This window comes from Carassius auratus, chromosome 17, assembly GCF_003368295.1.
Source record: "Carassius auratus strain Wakin chromosome 17, ASM336829v1, whole genome shotgun sequence".
NCBI classification, from domain to species: Eukaryota; Metazoa; Chordata; class Actinopteri; order Cypriniformes; family Cyprinidae; genus Carassius; species Carassius auratus.
In genome coordinates, this window is record NC_039259.1 from 19,068,854 (window position 1) to 19,086,210 (window position 17,357).

The 17,357-nt window shown below is 38.0% G+C and overlaps 1 protein-coding gene across 1 annotated transcript; it reads right to left on the reverse strand.

Annotated features, from left to right (window-relative positions):
* Nucleotides 1-251: 251 nt before the first annotated feature.
* LOC113117526 (membrane-associated progesterone receptor component 2-like) lies at nucleotides 252-16,418 on the reverse strand. The gene is made up of 3 exons (XM_026286257.1): nucleotides 16,052-16,418; nucleotides 11,442-11,597; nucleotides 252-2,049 (listed from the first exon to the last, which is right to left on the reverse strand). The coding sequence occupies exons 1-3, from the start codon at nucleotides 16,401-16,403 to the stop codon at nucleotides 1,952-1,954; spliced, it is 606 nt and encodes a 201-aa protein (XP_026142042.1). The 5' UTR covers nucleotides 16,404-16,418; the 3' UTR covers nucleotides 252-1,951.
* Nucleotides 16,419-17,357: the final 939 nt, after the last annotated feature.

A 17,357-nucleotide genomic window follows, 5' to 3' on the forward strand; every position in this document is an offset into this window, starting at 1 on the left:
GGTTTCTTAACACACTTCAGTGTTTACATTCTCAGCTGCCACTTTTATAGTTCTTTGATTTGAAATAATGCACTTTGTGAGAAACAAAGCTTAAGATGACACAACAGAGGGGCAGAGGATAACAGTAGTTATTAACCAAATGCATTTATTTCTGCAACAACATATTCTCGCCCCCCCCCCAAACCAAGCACGCACACATCCTTGCAAACTCCATTTAAATACATGACGTGAGAGCCAGCATTACCTCACTGTTTGCTGCACATGCTTTAATAAAATGATACACATATTTACAGAATCCACAATTTTTGAATTGCGCCACATCCCCCTTCCCCCCGGCAAAGTCAAAGTATTCTTCCAAACTCATAGTTCCCCTCTCCAGAAGAAAAACTAAATACAACACTTAACGGGTGGATTTGAAAATTACCCACAATTAAAAATAAATTCAGCAGAAAAAAAAAAAGAGGGGAAAAAGAGATGGAAACAGAGAAAGAGCAATGGATCTTTTGGCCAGTACAACACAGCAGTGCGTGGAGTTTAATAACAGCGCGGATATGGCAGTAACACTGAAATAGCTCATAAAGTCTATGTACAAGGTCACGATAACGGCGGTCAAACCTCTCGTGTCCGATTTGCTCACAAACGTGAGCACGCCTCATTGTACAAACTTTGAGGAAATGGAGGGGAAGATGCCTTAGCTTTCGAAAACCTCCTAATAGTATGTATTTTGGAAAGGGCAGAGCAGAACAAGTTTTATCTCGCGTTTTCTCATACCTGTATCCTTCTACATCTCTTGACTATTCTGTAGTAAATTAAATGGAAATAAGGCACGATAACTACTCCGTTTCATTAACAGGGAAAGGGAGAGTTCTGTTGACCAATAAACAGACAAGTTGATCCAATTAAACTACCATACTGATCTTCCCTTTGCATCCCAACCAGCCGTTCAGATTTACACAGTAAGAGTTCAAATAAAACAACAGTTCTATGGCAAGAATGCTAATGGTTACCCTCCCCCCCCACAAACATTTCCCATCCTGAATGTTTTACAATCACATTGTGACAAAAATCGCTACACACTAGTGTTGCACACAATACAAAAACTGCTGAGAGCACCCACCCACCCCAGACCCTCCCAACCTTTGGATTGATTGGCTGATGGCAGACAATCTGGCTTTTGGATTGGTTACAATATCCACTCGACATTTACTCTGATTTAAAACGACAACGTTCTTACAGTCGACTAATAAGCATGAGATTTAAATGCTTGAGAAATGTTTGAGATGTGGATTGTGCTACAATAATTACAACAACAAAAAAACTTAAATGGAAACAAAAAGAATTAAAAAGAGAACCCAGTTGCGATTTTTAACCTGTTGTGTACTGGACTCCAGGCATCTGCCCCGCTCCATGTACATGACTTTTGAGGTCATGAACCGTGAAGACCCAAAATAAATTGAAGTGAATAAAAATGTATGTGTATTCTGTGTTTCCTCCTTTTTATACATCTCTTCACATTGCCAGTCCAAGTCTGAACGCCCAAATGTGCAGGATGCTATAAAAGCCTCAGGTGCGCTCCACTTTCCACTGGACTGTAGGGTAAATGACAGAACTGTATGACTGATGATTTAGGGTGCAGGATTGGTGGTTTACAGTATAGTGTTCGATGGTTTAAATCGAGTGTTTAGGTGGGACAGGAAGCTTGAGGGTCAAGGAGCAGGTATCAAGAACAGACAAGACGAGTACAGGAAACTCTGACAGGCTATTGGTCTGTTTTGGTAAAAGGACAGTCAGAACAGCAGGGGGCTTTCAGACTGATGCGTTTCTCTCTGTGGTGGAGCAGTAGTGGGAACACGGTATTATCGAGGTAAAGGGCAGATTCTGAGGAGTTTAACTATTCTGGATGGTGGCCTTCTCAGTCCTGGGCTTCAGCTGCTGTGGATGTTTCAGCAGATCATTCGTGTTTTTGATGATCCTTCATGTCCTCTTCATCTGTGTACTCAGACGGCTCATCTCCTGGCTTCAACAAACGGCCAACGTAGTCATATTTCTCTGAGAGAGAGGAACAACAATTGGAAAAAGGATTAATAAAACTATTTTAATATAAAACTGAATTTTTTATTTCTTGTTCATGCATATTGTGTAGGGCTGGGAAAATAAACCGATGCCTCGCGAATTGAGAAATGATTCAGGATAAATTCTGAGATTTTCCGAATGCATTGGGATTCTTTTTTAGTTTTGAACAGCAGATAGCACTGCATGCTTTAGAAACAGCCATACTCTGCTTGTTTCAAATCCTTACACACACTTGAACCTAAAATAATAATTCATAAAATTCAAAAAGGTTGACGCGAATAACAAAGGTGTTCACGATGGGCTGTTTACATTAATCTCGTGTCAGTAAAGGATTCTAAGCTGAGGTGAAATTACATGACTCAGCCGAACGCACAAGTGCTCTTTAGCAGTCTTCTTCATGAGCATCTGATTGCGCGGATACAATCAAGATTAAAGCGCCATCTGCTGTTAAAATTTAAGCTCCGAATCGATTCCTAAGGAATCACGATGCAATCTGAAAATATAAGAATCAATCCACCAATCGATTCTGCATTGCTTTATTGTCCAAGCCCTAATATTGTTCTGCATATTTATCTTGTGCACAAACTTTTGGAAGGACTCTTATTTGGACATTGAACTTTTGTAGTTACAACCAGGGATCAGTTAGCATTAACCAGCTAGTTTCTGTTGATTGTAAAACATAATCTTGCTGCACAGACCATCTTTCTCCATCAGTGTTATTGTTAACTCACCCCTGTTTCACACCACAAGCGTGAGCGGCGCGCGAGCAGCGCATATTTTTTTCGGCGTCCATGTTAATCAATGAGTGCATTCACACCGGGACTAGGAGCAGCGCGTGAGCGTCAAGCAGGAGCGTCGCATGAACAGCAGTGAAGCGGGGGTTTCGGGATCCGGTCTATTTTTGCTGTGTTGCTCATGCTCAATTAAAGTGAAAAACTTTTGATGGAAAAATAAATATGATTTTACACAAAACGTGTTCAAAATGCACAGAATAAGCATGTCAAGAGTTTAAACAACAACGACAATGTCTAGTGTTTTAACAATTATGCCAGAAAAGAAAATTAAGTATAACAAATATGTATTTACCCATTTAAACTTTTTAATTATTAATTTTGGGTGAAAGTAGGGTGTATTGTTATAAAAACAAATGTTGAAAGAATTATACCCATTGTTTGAAATGGTTTTACTTTTTGCCTAACACGCTTTGCAGCCGCTGCTGTGATGCTGTACTTAGGGCTGAAACGATTCCTCGAGTAACTCGAGTTACTCGATTACAAAAAATGATCGAGGCAAATTCCTCTGCCTCGAAGCCTCTTTTAATTTATTTTAAATCTCACGTCAGGTTCTTTCGCAATGATTTTTTAATGTGACACATTGCGTTTACGTCACCCACAAAGTGGAAGGAGACGCAAGCGCTGCATCCGAGATACTGCAAGGAGTCAGCAGTGTTTTGATTAGAGCGCGCGGGCAAACGTGAAGAGAACGTCGTGGCGTGTGTCCATTGCAAGATAGAGCTGGCATACAACAACTAGGGCCATATGATTTCCGCGATGCAGAAAACGCGGAGGGAATCGCGGAATCCAGTCATAAAAACGGAGTTTAACAGTTTAATGCGGAATGGCACGAAATTTGACAAATTGTGAATGAATTAATCAAAAATAGGTCATTGCACTTACATCAAATCAAACATGGACTAATATCTGTAAATATTAAGCCGGAACAGTCTATTTAAATATGAATCCTGCATGTTCTGCGTGTCTCTGTTAATGAATGGAGCAGAAGCGCGAGTTCCTTTATCACACACACTGAAGCGCGCGTGCTGTCTCACTAAATAAGGATGTGAACACATGAACAACATCTCCAGAACTGCACTGACAGAGTCACTTCATGAGCATTTGACCGTTTTCACATCACAATACAAAGAACTGTAAAGGTACGTCGACCCGTCAAAATAAAAGTCCGTTTTTTTTAAGGTTTAATCACACAACATTTCTTCCATGTTTTATTTTTAATAGTAAATCCCCTTTGTTTACCAAAAAGTTAAGTTTGCTTAATTTTTGATAATTAAAATATAAATTAAATTAATGTTTTAAGTGTTTAATGTTTAATGTGCATCTCAGAAAATGCTTTATTTTAAACCCCAACTGAATGGCACTTAAATGAACTTAATTCATCTGTCAACTTTATTGTCATTGTTCACATTACGAGTACAGACAGAGAAACAATGGGTAATAATTAAATGTTTATTTTTGATGTATGCAATGCATTTTATGCATTTAAAAAGTAAAAAAAAAAAAATCTAAAAAAGGAAACTTATTTGTTCATTTTAAGAGCCCCAGGAGTCTTATTTTCTCTCGCATAATTAATATTGCACTTTAATTAAGCAAAAACACATTTTATCCGATTACTCGATTAATCGATGGAATTTTTGGTAGAATACTCGATTACTAAAATATTCGATAGCTACAGCCCTAGCTGTACTTATACACTTCCAGTGTGAATACTCGCGAGAGTCTGCTCGCGCACCGCTCACGCTTGCAGTGTGAAACAGGGGTAAGGGTATATACAGAACTTCTTAAGGTAAACTGAATACCTTTTACTACCTTTTTAATACCTTCAAAATATTTTTTTATATCAGCACGACTTCAAGCTGCAACTGTAGTGGGGTAAATTAATTATCTTTCCAAATGGAATAACATATTGCATCATAATGTAACGAGGTCATTATAACTTAACATCAACACTGGACTCAAAAACTGCCCACAAAGATAAGAATAGAAATAAAGACAGAAGAGGAAGGAGACATCATCTTCACAGATCATTACTCAGTCTGATGTCTAATGTGTGAGCAATCTAAAAAAAGAGGTGGCCGTGAAGTAAGCACAGGTGTTATTAAAATAAATTAAGATGATTCATTTAAGTAAAGCAGAGGGATTAATAAAGATGTCACAGTGGGCCTTTGTCCATAGTTTTGGACAAAGCTTTGCAGAAAACATGGCTTTGCAGGGATTATTGCTTTATTTTTGCTTAGACAACCTTAGCCTATAATTATAGCATTATTAACCTCAAAGTATATCATGAGCCAAGTGTTGGGCTACATTTGACAGTGATAGATATGACAGGACTGTTTTGTCAAAGTTAGATCATTGGTTCTCCAGCTGTGACTCAGGATTGGTGGTACTCAGGATACGAATAAACATACAATAAAATAATTTAAACAAAATCCCTATAATTTATGTTTGGCTTTATCAGAGCCATGCTAAACCTTCAGATTAAGCATTACAGTAAGTCTTTAACACTATGCCAATCACAAGCCATGTCAATATTAGTCACAATGGTGGTACTGGGAAAGCCTAATATTTCCTGAGAGGGTAAAAAGTTTAAGAACCACTGACCTAGATATTGAGTCAATTTTTTATGAGGTGGAGCAGGACCCCGTGGCCTGCCTGCTCGTGGCCTTGACTGGAGCTATTAACCATGAATTTGCATATTTAACAAGTAAGTTAGTCTACTCCAACCTCCTAAATATTATTTAATGAATACAAAAATATATAGGCAATATTAGGGAGGGGAAATGACCTATAAGTACTTCCTGCAATCATCTACAAGTGGTAATTAAATATATATATTTTATTTTTAAATAAGTGTTTGCTTTCCTACATACTAAAACTTTCAGTTTTATACATGGGGGAAGCCTATTAACCCTTAGGGGACTAAGCCCTTTTTGGTCCGTTTTCTCTATTTTTATATTTGGGCTTATAAATCATATGTAAAGGAGATGAAACACCCTGTGTTTGGTATCTATGGATTCAGAAGACCCTAAGCTACCATAAGCATGCATGCAATATGTTTATATAAAGGAAGTATGAGTGAAAAATTTTACAATAAACTAGAGAATTTCAAAAACGAAAATTAGATTTTTGTCATTTATTACTGAAAAACACACAATATAGAACAGTTTTTGAACAAAGAAAATATATTTTTTCAAACTTTTTGCTTGACAGAAATGTGTTATTGTTTAATCAAATGTGTAAAGAACAATTAAATAATTAACTTTTTTTAAAAACAGTCCTAGGCATGCCAGTGAGCAAAGCAAGGCCAGGCCTTTCCAGTAATTGTTCCAGAGCTTGTTCTGCCGTAAATCTTTTACTGCTTGCCATTTTGATAAAACAATTCTGTAATAATGCTGTATCTCTCTCGAATTTATCTCTTTGTGCTCGCTAACACTCCGATAACTTTCTGCTTTCTCCACGTGATGCTGATTCTCCGATCGCTCGAATTTAGCTCTTTGTGCTCGCTAATACTCCGATCGCTCTCTGTAACACTCCGATCGCGTTCTGCTTTCTCCACCCTGATGCTGATTCTCTGAACGCTTATTGATTACATGTCTTTTACTTTAGTCCAGCCAGCTTTTACAAGGCTACAGCAGAGCTACACAGTCCTCTGAAAGGCTAGAAGACATAACCTTCCTCTGATTGGGTTAGAAAAAGACTCCTCCCAGCGGCAATTTTTCCATTGGCTGTTGCGTGTTGAATCTGCCTAGCACAATCGTTTTCATTGGCCTGTTTACGCAGTGGTATTGCGCAGTAAGGGAAGTGTTTAATATACAAACTGGACACCGCTGTTTTCAGCGGAATCTGAGGAAGACGGCAAAAAAACCCGCATCTCTCTAGCATTAATAGTTTTTGAGATAACTACACATTTGTAAAAGTATGCCATTTTGGGCGGTACCGCCTAATCCGTCCCCAGAGGGTTAAAGATGAACAAATATTACACATTAAAAATAACTTTCAAATTCGGTAATACTTAAACCATTGAAGTGCTGGGAAAAGTTGTGTGAAGCATTTAAAATCACTCGAAAACATTAGAGCAATTCTGTCACAAACTGTCCCTGTAGTTTACTTTTAAATCCATGGTCAATGGTGGTGATGTGTTTATTGAAGTGCTCTTCCTGGTTTCCACATCAGTGGCGTTTGTTCTGATATCAGCTTTAACAGAATTATTCGCTGAATTTGAATGCTTCTCACAAGATTTCACAGATATGTTGACTCTGTGGTGAGTTCGACTGCTTTCTTCACTGTATCTCCCAGCGCTGTGTATAACGGTGTTGCAGCTCCAGTTCGAGCAGATAAACGGTCTGCGCAGCCCGAACTAGCAGCGAGGATTTGTTCCGCTTTGTTTATTTATCCAATGTAGCTCTTGTAAATCGGTCTTGATGAGAACGCAAGGACTTTATTGACTGAATGTGAATTGCGATGACGTCACGGGACGCTTCTAAGCCCAGATTCTGCTGATATTTTGAGGCAATTATGAAAATTTGCGATCTTTTGTAAAAATTGGTCCGAAAACTTGCATTTGCCCATGCTTTAACTCCTGAATGGAAGCGAGCTTGCGTACATGTTTGGCAGCAAGCCAGCCGGTTACCCAGTTTGTTTCAGCGCACGTGTGAACAAACACCTCTTGTCCTAACGTTACTCTCAACATATAAATAAATCCATGCAAATTTTAGAAGAAAGGCCTGCACTGAACACAAGTTTAAAATCTATCTAAAAAAAGATTGGGCTCTAAAATGTAATACCTCGTCAGATGACGTTTATTACTTTTTAATGCCCTTAATTTTGGCTAATTTAATTTACTAACTTTTACAACTATTTACTATTAAAACACATTTGTTATTTTTTTTATGGGGGGGGGGGGTCTTATAAGGAGTTCATCTGTGGTAGCAACAATGCAAACAAGCAGAGTGAAAAAATTGTGTGCTTTTCACCAGAGTAACTTATAAGAGGCATTAATCTGTTACATTACATGCCAGATTTTCCCCACAGGCGGTGACGGGGAAGTCAAGCTGTTTATCTCATTTCCTCATCTCACACAGCAACACAAACAGATATGAGACTGTTCAACATTGAATCAATCAATCTAGATCAGTCAAGAATAAACCTTATTGTATATGGCTATAGGACAAGTCACTCTCCCTTAAACATGCAAGTACATTAAGGGCACAACCTCATCTTATCCAAGAATCATTTTTTTTTCAAATTCATAAGTGATATTTGTTTATTAGTGCAGCTACTGAAAAATAAGTATTTTCTTGACTGTTTCATGGTACCAACTTCCCAGACTTTTTTTTATCTTATCTTATTTAACGGAGACCATCTGACACATTACTACTGAATAATGGTGCAGGAAACACTGATATATGGCCACTCATTATTTTATAGCTCTCTGATCTAGAGTGAACATGACAATTAAAGATTACCGTCACTCAATATCTAGAGAATTTGTCCAGTACACCATTCCTGCATCAGCTATGTGGTTACAGTAAATGTACAGATCAGCCCTAACCAGAACAACAGGAACAACATGCAAAGCTTGTGGACCAAGAGGAGTGAAAACTAACTACCTACCAAACATGCACAACTTTCCTATCTGCAATTACCCAAAAGGCCAATAAAACTAGTGGTCGACCGATATTGTTTTTTTGACAGTCGATGCCGATATCTTGGAAAGCAGGGGGGCTGATAGCCGATATAAAGCCTATATATTAGGGATGTCAAATTTCGATTATTTCCATGATCGATCGTCGTTTAAATTAACGATCAATTAATCGATTAATCGTTAACCATAATACTGCAAAATGCGTCTATTGCAGGCACGCAGTCAGCGGTATGACAGGATGTGCAAAAGCCACACACACACACACACACACACAAAACGCTTTCTCACTTGAATTAAAGAGGTTTTAGTCTGAATAAAATGCTAGTAGCAGGATTATAAAATGAATAGATGCGATTATGATCATTTGATAAAATGAAGAGAGCGCGCCATACTTTTGAGGTCATTTTACTTTGTTGACAGTTTCCAATCCCGCACGGAGAACGCTGAACGCGCATCTTTAAATGGTTTTGTGGTGCTCGTTGTTGTATTTTAAAGCACAATTGCAATGTTTTCAACTGACATTATTGTATTTAAAATAAAATTATCCGAAATGTGGAGCGCGTGTGACTACATCGGCGCTGCTGCACCAAAACACACTGTTGCTCACATTAATTTGATCCTGCTGGATTCTGTCCTAGAAAATGTCCGATTTTTAAAAATCCAGCATACAGCGCATTAGATCGTGACAGTGCATGCGTGCAGACGAGGATGAGCGAGCGCGGCTTTGGCTAGATTTATTTGGAGGTTATTGCTCATGTCTCATTTGGCACAAATCGAAATGTTTCCATATTCGCAATGTATTTGAATGTTAAACTATTATTTATAATGTAAACTAGGCTTGTACTTAACACGCATTCGCATATAGACGGAAAAGATGATCCTCTTCATATGAGCAAAAACGTCCTTGGCATAACAGCAGAGTGGACCGGTATACTACGGTCTATTTAAACTGACCAGTGTAACCTTTTAATGTTTAGTTGACATTTTATTTTGATAATGAACAGACTGCGATGTAAGTTTGAATCGCTAGAATATACGTGTGCAGCAGGCTCCAGCGCGATCGAAACAGCTGAGACATTAAAAAAAATATATATATTTTCCGCAAAAGTGTTTACTTTCATTTGTGCACACACAATAAAAACAGAAGATTTGTGCTCTTGTAAAATAAAACAAACAAACAGAATGCGTTGTCATCCTTTTTTTTTTTTTTTTTTTTTTTTGTGAACTTATGGAGCGCCCACACTTCTGTTTTAAATCCGTTAATCTTAATTATTTAAGTCGGATATATTTCGCATAGCCTATTTAAAAAAAAAAAAAAACATGAAAACAAATTGTTATTTTTATGTTGGGCCTATTACTTAGTAGGCTATAAATTTTCCTTAAAGCATCCCATTTTGTCCCAGGGCTTAGAACCTGTGCCCGAGTCAGGTCCATGCAGAAACTTGTGAACGATGCTCGGCGTCACCGTTTAGTGACAGCAGTGAATGCTCCAGGAATGTGTCGGTCACAGCGCCTATTAATCGCCGTTTTGAATCCAGCAATTATTTATTTAGAAATTATAAGATCTGATTAGTGTGGTATAAAAGCTTTGTTTATTAGAGGAATAATAGGTTAACTGGAAAATGTTAGATCGCGACCATGCTTTTGGACCCCATAGTCTTCATTTACGCGGCTTTGTTCTGGTTTGCCGGTTGGTCACGAATTTGCACAAATTCAGTATATTTAGGCATTGTTTCTTTTCCTAAATCTTCATAGTGTAACCCTCTAATTTCCCAGGTTTATTTTATTATCTTTCGCTTTTAATAACTGTTTTCGCATCTCTTACTGTGGTAAACATGGGAAGGGAAATTAAAGATTTCATGAATTAAGAATCATTAATTTATTCCCTTATTTCACTTAAATCATTGGTTATTTAGGGAACAAAATTAATGAAACATGGACAATTGCCACACTAATAATTCGTAGGAATGAATTAACAAGTTGTAGGAATGAATAGACTACCTGTCCTGTCACTGTGTCCCGCAGCCCTGCAAAGCGCACGATATAAAACAGTTATCTGATGAAATGATTAGTAACTACATTTCTATTGCATTTAATGTTGAAGAACTTTTTTGTTGTTTCTATTTTAATGTACTTTAAAGTTTAAATCACATTAAAAGCTTAATTTGTACATTGTGAATGAATGATGATGCTTTTATATATCGTCACCGTCACTCACAGCCGCTCGCACGTGTTGAGTGCGCATGAGCCGCACGCAGCCCAACATTGAATCGGTTAACCGACCATCGATAGCCTTAATCGATTGCATCTCTTATCGACAATTAATCGATCATCGATTAATCGTTGACATCCCTACTATATATTATCATTAATATTATATATATATATATATATATATATATATATATATATATATATATATATATATATATATATATATATATATATATATATATATATATATATTAAAAAAAATATTTAAGAAATTATAAGTCACTTGATGTATGTGTAAAATAAATACTTATACTGAAGACAAAGTGTTTTTCACAAATAAATTAATGTTTAATAAGGTTTAAACATTTTTTAATATAATTAAAAAAGGAAGTAAACACTATAACCAACAGGGCATATTTTCCAAATAAAGCCAAGGTAACACTCATTTTACATGCAGCACACATTGAAAATGAAACAAATATAACAGTGGGTGAATGCATAAAGCGCAGCAAAATTTGAAATCAAGTTTAGAGACAGACTTCTATTTGTAATAGACAGAACTGTAAACAGTGACAGTAAACAAGAGAGAGAGAGTGTGAGCTCTGTGTCAAAATAAAAGTCCGATGCACAGTCAAAATAAAACCTTGAACACATCGGCCAAGCAGAAATTGTCGGAAGATTTCTTTCGCAATTCACAGTGGAATTCTCCTGCTTACCCATGAACTGCATCTCCCATTCTCGAACGCTTTCCATCTGTACAGCATTCAGGTCTGAAAGATCATCGTACTCGTCTCGTAATGCATCCTTCTCCAGGCAGAATGTTGCCAAACCCCGAGAAGCATCACGTCCAGCAAAGATCCCGTAGGGGCCCTCTGGAACAACAGACATACTGTGAGCATAAAGGTCAGAAAGAAAAAAATTTAGGAACTTCTGCACATTACAGATTCAATAACCAGAACTGAAAATGCAATACTGCCAGTGATTCATCAGTTATTGTCTGATCTGCAATTCATGACAAATTAAAATAACTAGTATGCATGAAAGCAAAAATATAATTAAACTTTAAATTAAGTTAAAACTCAACTAATTAGCCTTCCTTCATTCAAATCTAAAAAATAAAAAAGTAAAGTATGTAAAGTGTTTAAAATAACAGTACTTATGTATTATTCATAATTATAGATAATTAATAATTACTGCTAACTAGGGCTGGGCGATTTACCCGATTTTATCGATTAATTCAAATTTATTGTTTTGCCACAATTTTTTTATTTTAAATTGAGGAACCGCAATTTTGAATAGAAATATTACCAAATGTTAGTACACTAGACACTATGACAACATGCCGGAGATGACAGAAAAGAACAATCCAACCACATGCTGGCACACATGATTAACCGCTCGCATCTGACACGCTCCGTGAAGGACCATAAATTTAGTGCTAGGTGTCATTCACAAAGCGCTTTTGTTTTGACAAAGATGTGACGCGGGCAGTGGAATAGGTTAACATGCAATAAGATGGGAGTGAAATGCTTTTAACTTGGCGCAGTAATATCTTCACTAGAGGGAGCGGGGGCCGGTGAGAGGATTTTTCATGAGTGAAGATATTACTGCGCCAAGACGAAGTGCTTACAAGCACTTGCCATGGTATTCCGCCACACAATATAGTTATCCATTTTACACGCTTAGAAAAGCGCAACGTTTTGTTTTGTGTTACCGTCCTAGGTCGAGTTAAACTACGCGAGTAACTGCATTTAAATAGGGAAAACCTGGAGGTGTTTGGTAGCTTCTCTGCTTGGCCCATATTAAATGAATGGGCTAAGCTAAGTGCTTTCAAAGTGTCACCGCGACACTTTGATTATGGGCACACACTGAGACGAGAGAGGTATGTATCAACTCGTCTTAGTTAAGGGAAAAAACTGTTTAATATGAACACACGGTGGAGTATCCCTTTAAGAAATTAATTAGTCTAGGCTATATGCCTTACTAATGCTGCTGTTTAAGTTGTCACATTATTGTTTGTGCCTGTTCTGAATGACTTTTTGTTTCTTTTTTCATTTAGCCTAATGTTGTGTGAGATATGCATAGTGGCACTTCATATCGTTGATAAACTGCTGTTTCAAACATTCTGGGATGTCGAGATTTACAATCGAGATTTACATTTTTTGCGAAATCACCCAGCCTTACTGCTAACAATATTTTGTATAAATCAGTACTATTATTTTTACTTCTACTACCAGCAGTAGTAAGAGCCCAAATGAAATACAAAAAAACTCTGCTATGAATCTACTAAAAGAAAACAGTTTTAGAGTCAGTGGGTCAGACAATCCCAGACAAGCAGAAAAAAGTGTTGTCTCAAATACAACCAAACAGCTGAGATGAATGGAGCTGCTCACGCAAACCTGAGGAATGCAGGTAAACAAACAGGTACTCGAAAACAGCTGTGAGAGATTCTGTGAACAACACACCACACAGAGTATGGAAAAGAATATTAAAATATACTATGGCTATGTCTACATTAATCTGGAAACATTTGAATAATGCTCTCAGTCCACACCAGCCTTTTCAAGTGTATTCCAAAAGTTTCTCACCCACACTGAAACATCAGAAAACGTTAAATTCTTTAAACTTACTGTGCATGTGTAAAAGCTCAAACAATGATACAGATGGAACAGACACAGCTTTTATAAAAATGCCTTAGAGGAAAACGTTACATTGCATCCTGAGACAGTAGAATGACACTGACATATTTTAAGATATGTCAGAGAAGCATATTTTCAGTTGAGACAGCATGCATTTTAGTCTGGGACTAGCTTTAAGCCTTGTCAGTGAAACCGGAGGAATAAGTTTTCATGCAATTTGTCTTGTAGGATCATTTTATTCACGAAAATCTCATCATTCACCTGACATGTCCAGGTCACGCTCACTCACCATTCATTGTATGTTTGATCTGAAATGCAACTGCCCTCATTTTTTGCCCCAGGACAGCAATATGCAAGTAAATTTCCTGTCATCTTTGCAGGAATGTAATATGAAGAGTGTACAAAGTAACATCTGTAGCAACAGTGTGAACGTGAATAGCACATAACAGACACAATACCCATATAAACATAGATAGTCTTTTGGTACAAAAGATAAGAAGGAAGATAAGAGGACATCTCTAATACTTGCTACATTCAGAGTTTTACTTCATAACCTCTAACAGGAACTAGAATCCATGATTCATAACAAATGAGACTGTCAAAAGCCTTTCAGATCAGGCCTGATGATGACAAGGCTGCTCTGGCATGTGCAGCTTCTTCTGTTCTCTTTCTTGACAGAGACTGAGCTCTAGTCATTGTTTATTCAGAACAGAAGGCAGTAGAAGGGGCAATTATAAAGCCATCTTTTGATACTTCTTTTTTTAGTTCATCATCTGATCTCCATGTGCAAAAACACACAGGCACATACTCTTTTTTTTCAGCGGTTGAGCAATAATAGTCTTAGAAGAAACAAGCAGGGCCAGCCAAACATTGACCAAAAAAGAACAAGCTGCCCTATGGTCGAGTGATAAGACACCACGTCTGTCTACAAAGTGCAAACCTATGCTATAGTCTCATCAGGTTATAAATGAATGCAGCAACAGGTAAATAAAGCTGATCTCATATTCGTTCTGGGTGAAATGGTGCAAGATGCCATACGGGACTACAGGTGTCTAAATGAATGACAAACAGGTCAGAGTCTGGTCTGCTGCTGACATCACGTACTGAACGCACCATGCTCCCCCCATAAACACCACAGATGGTCAGATAACATCTCTCGTATACAAATATAGCTGAGGGAGATGAGATGCCCAATCAGAGGCTGTAGTTTGAACTGTGAATCAAAACTGGGTATATGCAATCCATGGCTGTGATGACCCTGGTACAGTTTTATGTGCACTCTTTGTTTCACTTCTGAACTGGATTTCCAAATATAGACTCCAGACAGACTAAAGACTGTTGTACTGGCTTTGAGATAAAATATATTTCAAGTATGCAGTGTAGCAATCAGCTGTTCTGCACAGCCTGTAAACTGCTCTTAAAGTACAGGGGAAAGAAACCAGGGTTTCCCTGCAGGGGAGGGAGGCAGGAATGAGGCTCGGTGCTTGATTTCTTAACCAGGACCACTGCTAAACTTAGCTGACCTAATATTCATCATAGCACATCAAGCTGTTTGCTTCACATGTTTAAAATAAGCCTATTGATTACTGCATGGTTCAGCTCTACCTGTACAGTGCATATCTGATGGGTGTGCCAGCACATGGCTCTCACACCATATGTCCACGTTGCACATGGCTCTCATTCAAAAACACACTGACATGACAGGTTGAAGCCTGGGAAAGAGTTCACCTACGCAAAACAGAGCGGTAGAGAGGTGACTGCAGTTATGAATGAGATAGAAAGGGCCCGTCAAGAGGCTGGAAAACTCTGATAAGAGACTTAAGACCACCCTGTGCATCATCACAGCAGGGGTTTGTGGGAGAAAGAGGCTTTGTGTGACTTTACCCTGACCAGTGTTTACTAGTATTAGCTTTCCTCTGACCAGAGTATATTCTTCTATGGAAAGCGTTTTTTTTTAAACTAACCATTATGAGCAATAATGATTAACATGTACGTACTAGAGGTTTAGCTGCTTAAAATTATGCATAATTTCTTATCATTACTAAAGCAAGTACATGTAACATGTAAAAAGGACAGCAAAACAAAGTGTGGTCAGTAATCTAACATTAACTGTCGCCTTCACTATTTCGTTAGATGTTAGTACTTCATTATTGATTAATATCTATATAATCAGCCACAAGTACTTTTCAACACACACTAGTCACTGCTGGAATACACCACTAGTATCCAGCTGTGACTTGTAACTTTTCCAATATTACTACGTTAGACCACTAAGACCAGTATGTATTGCTGGCACTTCCAGTTTTAGCAAAAACGTTTTTAAAATAAAATAAGGTTACTTTATTAGATAAATATCTCCTTGTTACAGTGTTATTACATAAATAAGTACCGTGAAATATTAATAACCACATACACTTACTGTATGGTTCTGGTTTGTGGTAAGTTTCTTGTAATTAAGCATAATGTACAGTTACTGTAACGTGTAAGAGGCCAAATGTGAAATAAAGTGCTACCGGGAATATTAATAAGTTGTTTAATATACAGTAGTTAACTTACTATTAACTTACGTATTCCACCTTGCTTACTGGCTACTTAACGTTAGTTAAATTACCTTCTCCACTGCTCAAGTTAAAAAAAAAAAAACTCCGCTAATTGTTGGTGTGAGCCTGAGCCCTGCGCTCTCTTACCACGTCCGTAAAACTTTTTGCCGCTGGTCACGTCGAAGACCTTGGTATTGACTGCCATGAGGATGCGCGGGTTCTGCACGCCGTCGTACTCGCTCAGCTGCTGCAGGGTGAAGTCGCGTCTCCTCATCTTGGGAAGCGGCGAGGCCTCATTGCCCCGGCCCGCGTTCGCGCCCGCCCTCCGCCACCACCGCGCGTAAACCACGTAACACGCGGCCAGCAAGAGCACCAGAACGCCGAGATCGAGCAACATGCCGCTTATGCCGAGACCGGCCCCCGAATCCAACTCCTCCGTCGTGCCCTGCCCGCCGCTAGTGTCCGCCGCTGCACTCCTACCGTCCCCATCGTCCGCCATACTGCAACGATAGCACCTTCCCACAGCGCGCGCCCACCCAGCTGCTACTCAGGGGCACTTCTGATTGGCTGTCTGTTACCGGAACACCGCGTTTGCTCCTGGTATTTGTAGTTTTCAGTCAGAGTGGCGCCTACAAGACCACCGAGCGTTTGCGACCAGACAAAGGCTTTAGATAAAGAAAAGGCGCTGATATGATAATCAGTAGCCAACCGCGAAAAAATACTGATGTGTGCAGAAAATCTGCTTTTTTAATTAAACTGCAACTCAAAAAACTTCTACTTTTATATATCACACAGACATTAAACAACGAATGTGTATTAAATACAATACTGAATAATATATAATAAATATTTATGATGTGTTAAATATTTGCACGGTCAATAACTTAAAAACTAATAATAAATTCAACAAAGATAACAGTATCTCTTGTTAGCCAGTTATCTTCACAACTCAGAATTTACAATCTTTACTATTGCTAAAGTGCAAAATATGCATTTAAGTCCCTTGAACCCTAACAGTTTAGGTAGGGTATCTGTTATTGTTGAAAAAGTGTCTACAGTAATTGTAGAATAAATGTATTGTTTACAACAGTCCAGCTTTATTGGTGTGTTTGTAAGAGGGTTCCTCATGCTAAACATGGAAATATTAGGGAATTTTTAAAGGGTCTTAAGGCCTGGAAACTCATGAAAAATATTTAGTCAACACACATGCTTTAAATTGTGCTTGACTCTAAAATATTGACTACACTGTTTTTTGTGAGTGCAAACTATTTATTTCTTAAAAAAAAAATCATTATCCAGGAATCCAAGTAACGGGAAAAGTAATGGAAATAGTTTTGTTCAAAATGTGGATCCCTGTGTAAGATCCAGTAAAACAACACACACGCTGACCTGAATTGAACTCAAGAAATACAATGTATATAATTTTGGGGTTTTATAAACAGATTTTAATGTA

What these genes read in the sequence shown, in the direction of transcription:
- LOC113117526 (XM_026286257.1), bottom strand. Translation starts at nt 16,403, where the DNA reads ATGGCGGACGATGGGGACGGTAGGAGTGCAGCGGCGGACACTAGCGGC. An exon ending in CAAAAAGTTTTACGGACGTG is followed by an intron (nt 11,598 to 16,051) that starts GTAAGAGAGCGC and finishes CTGTTGTTCCAG; the next exon opens with AGGGCCCCTACGGGATCTTT. An exon ending in ATGGGAGATGCAGTTCATGG is followed by an intron (nt 2,050 to 11,441) that starts GTAAGCAGGAGA and finishes CCTCTCTCTCAG; the next exon opens with AGAAATATGACTACGTTGGC.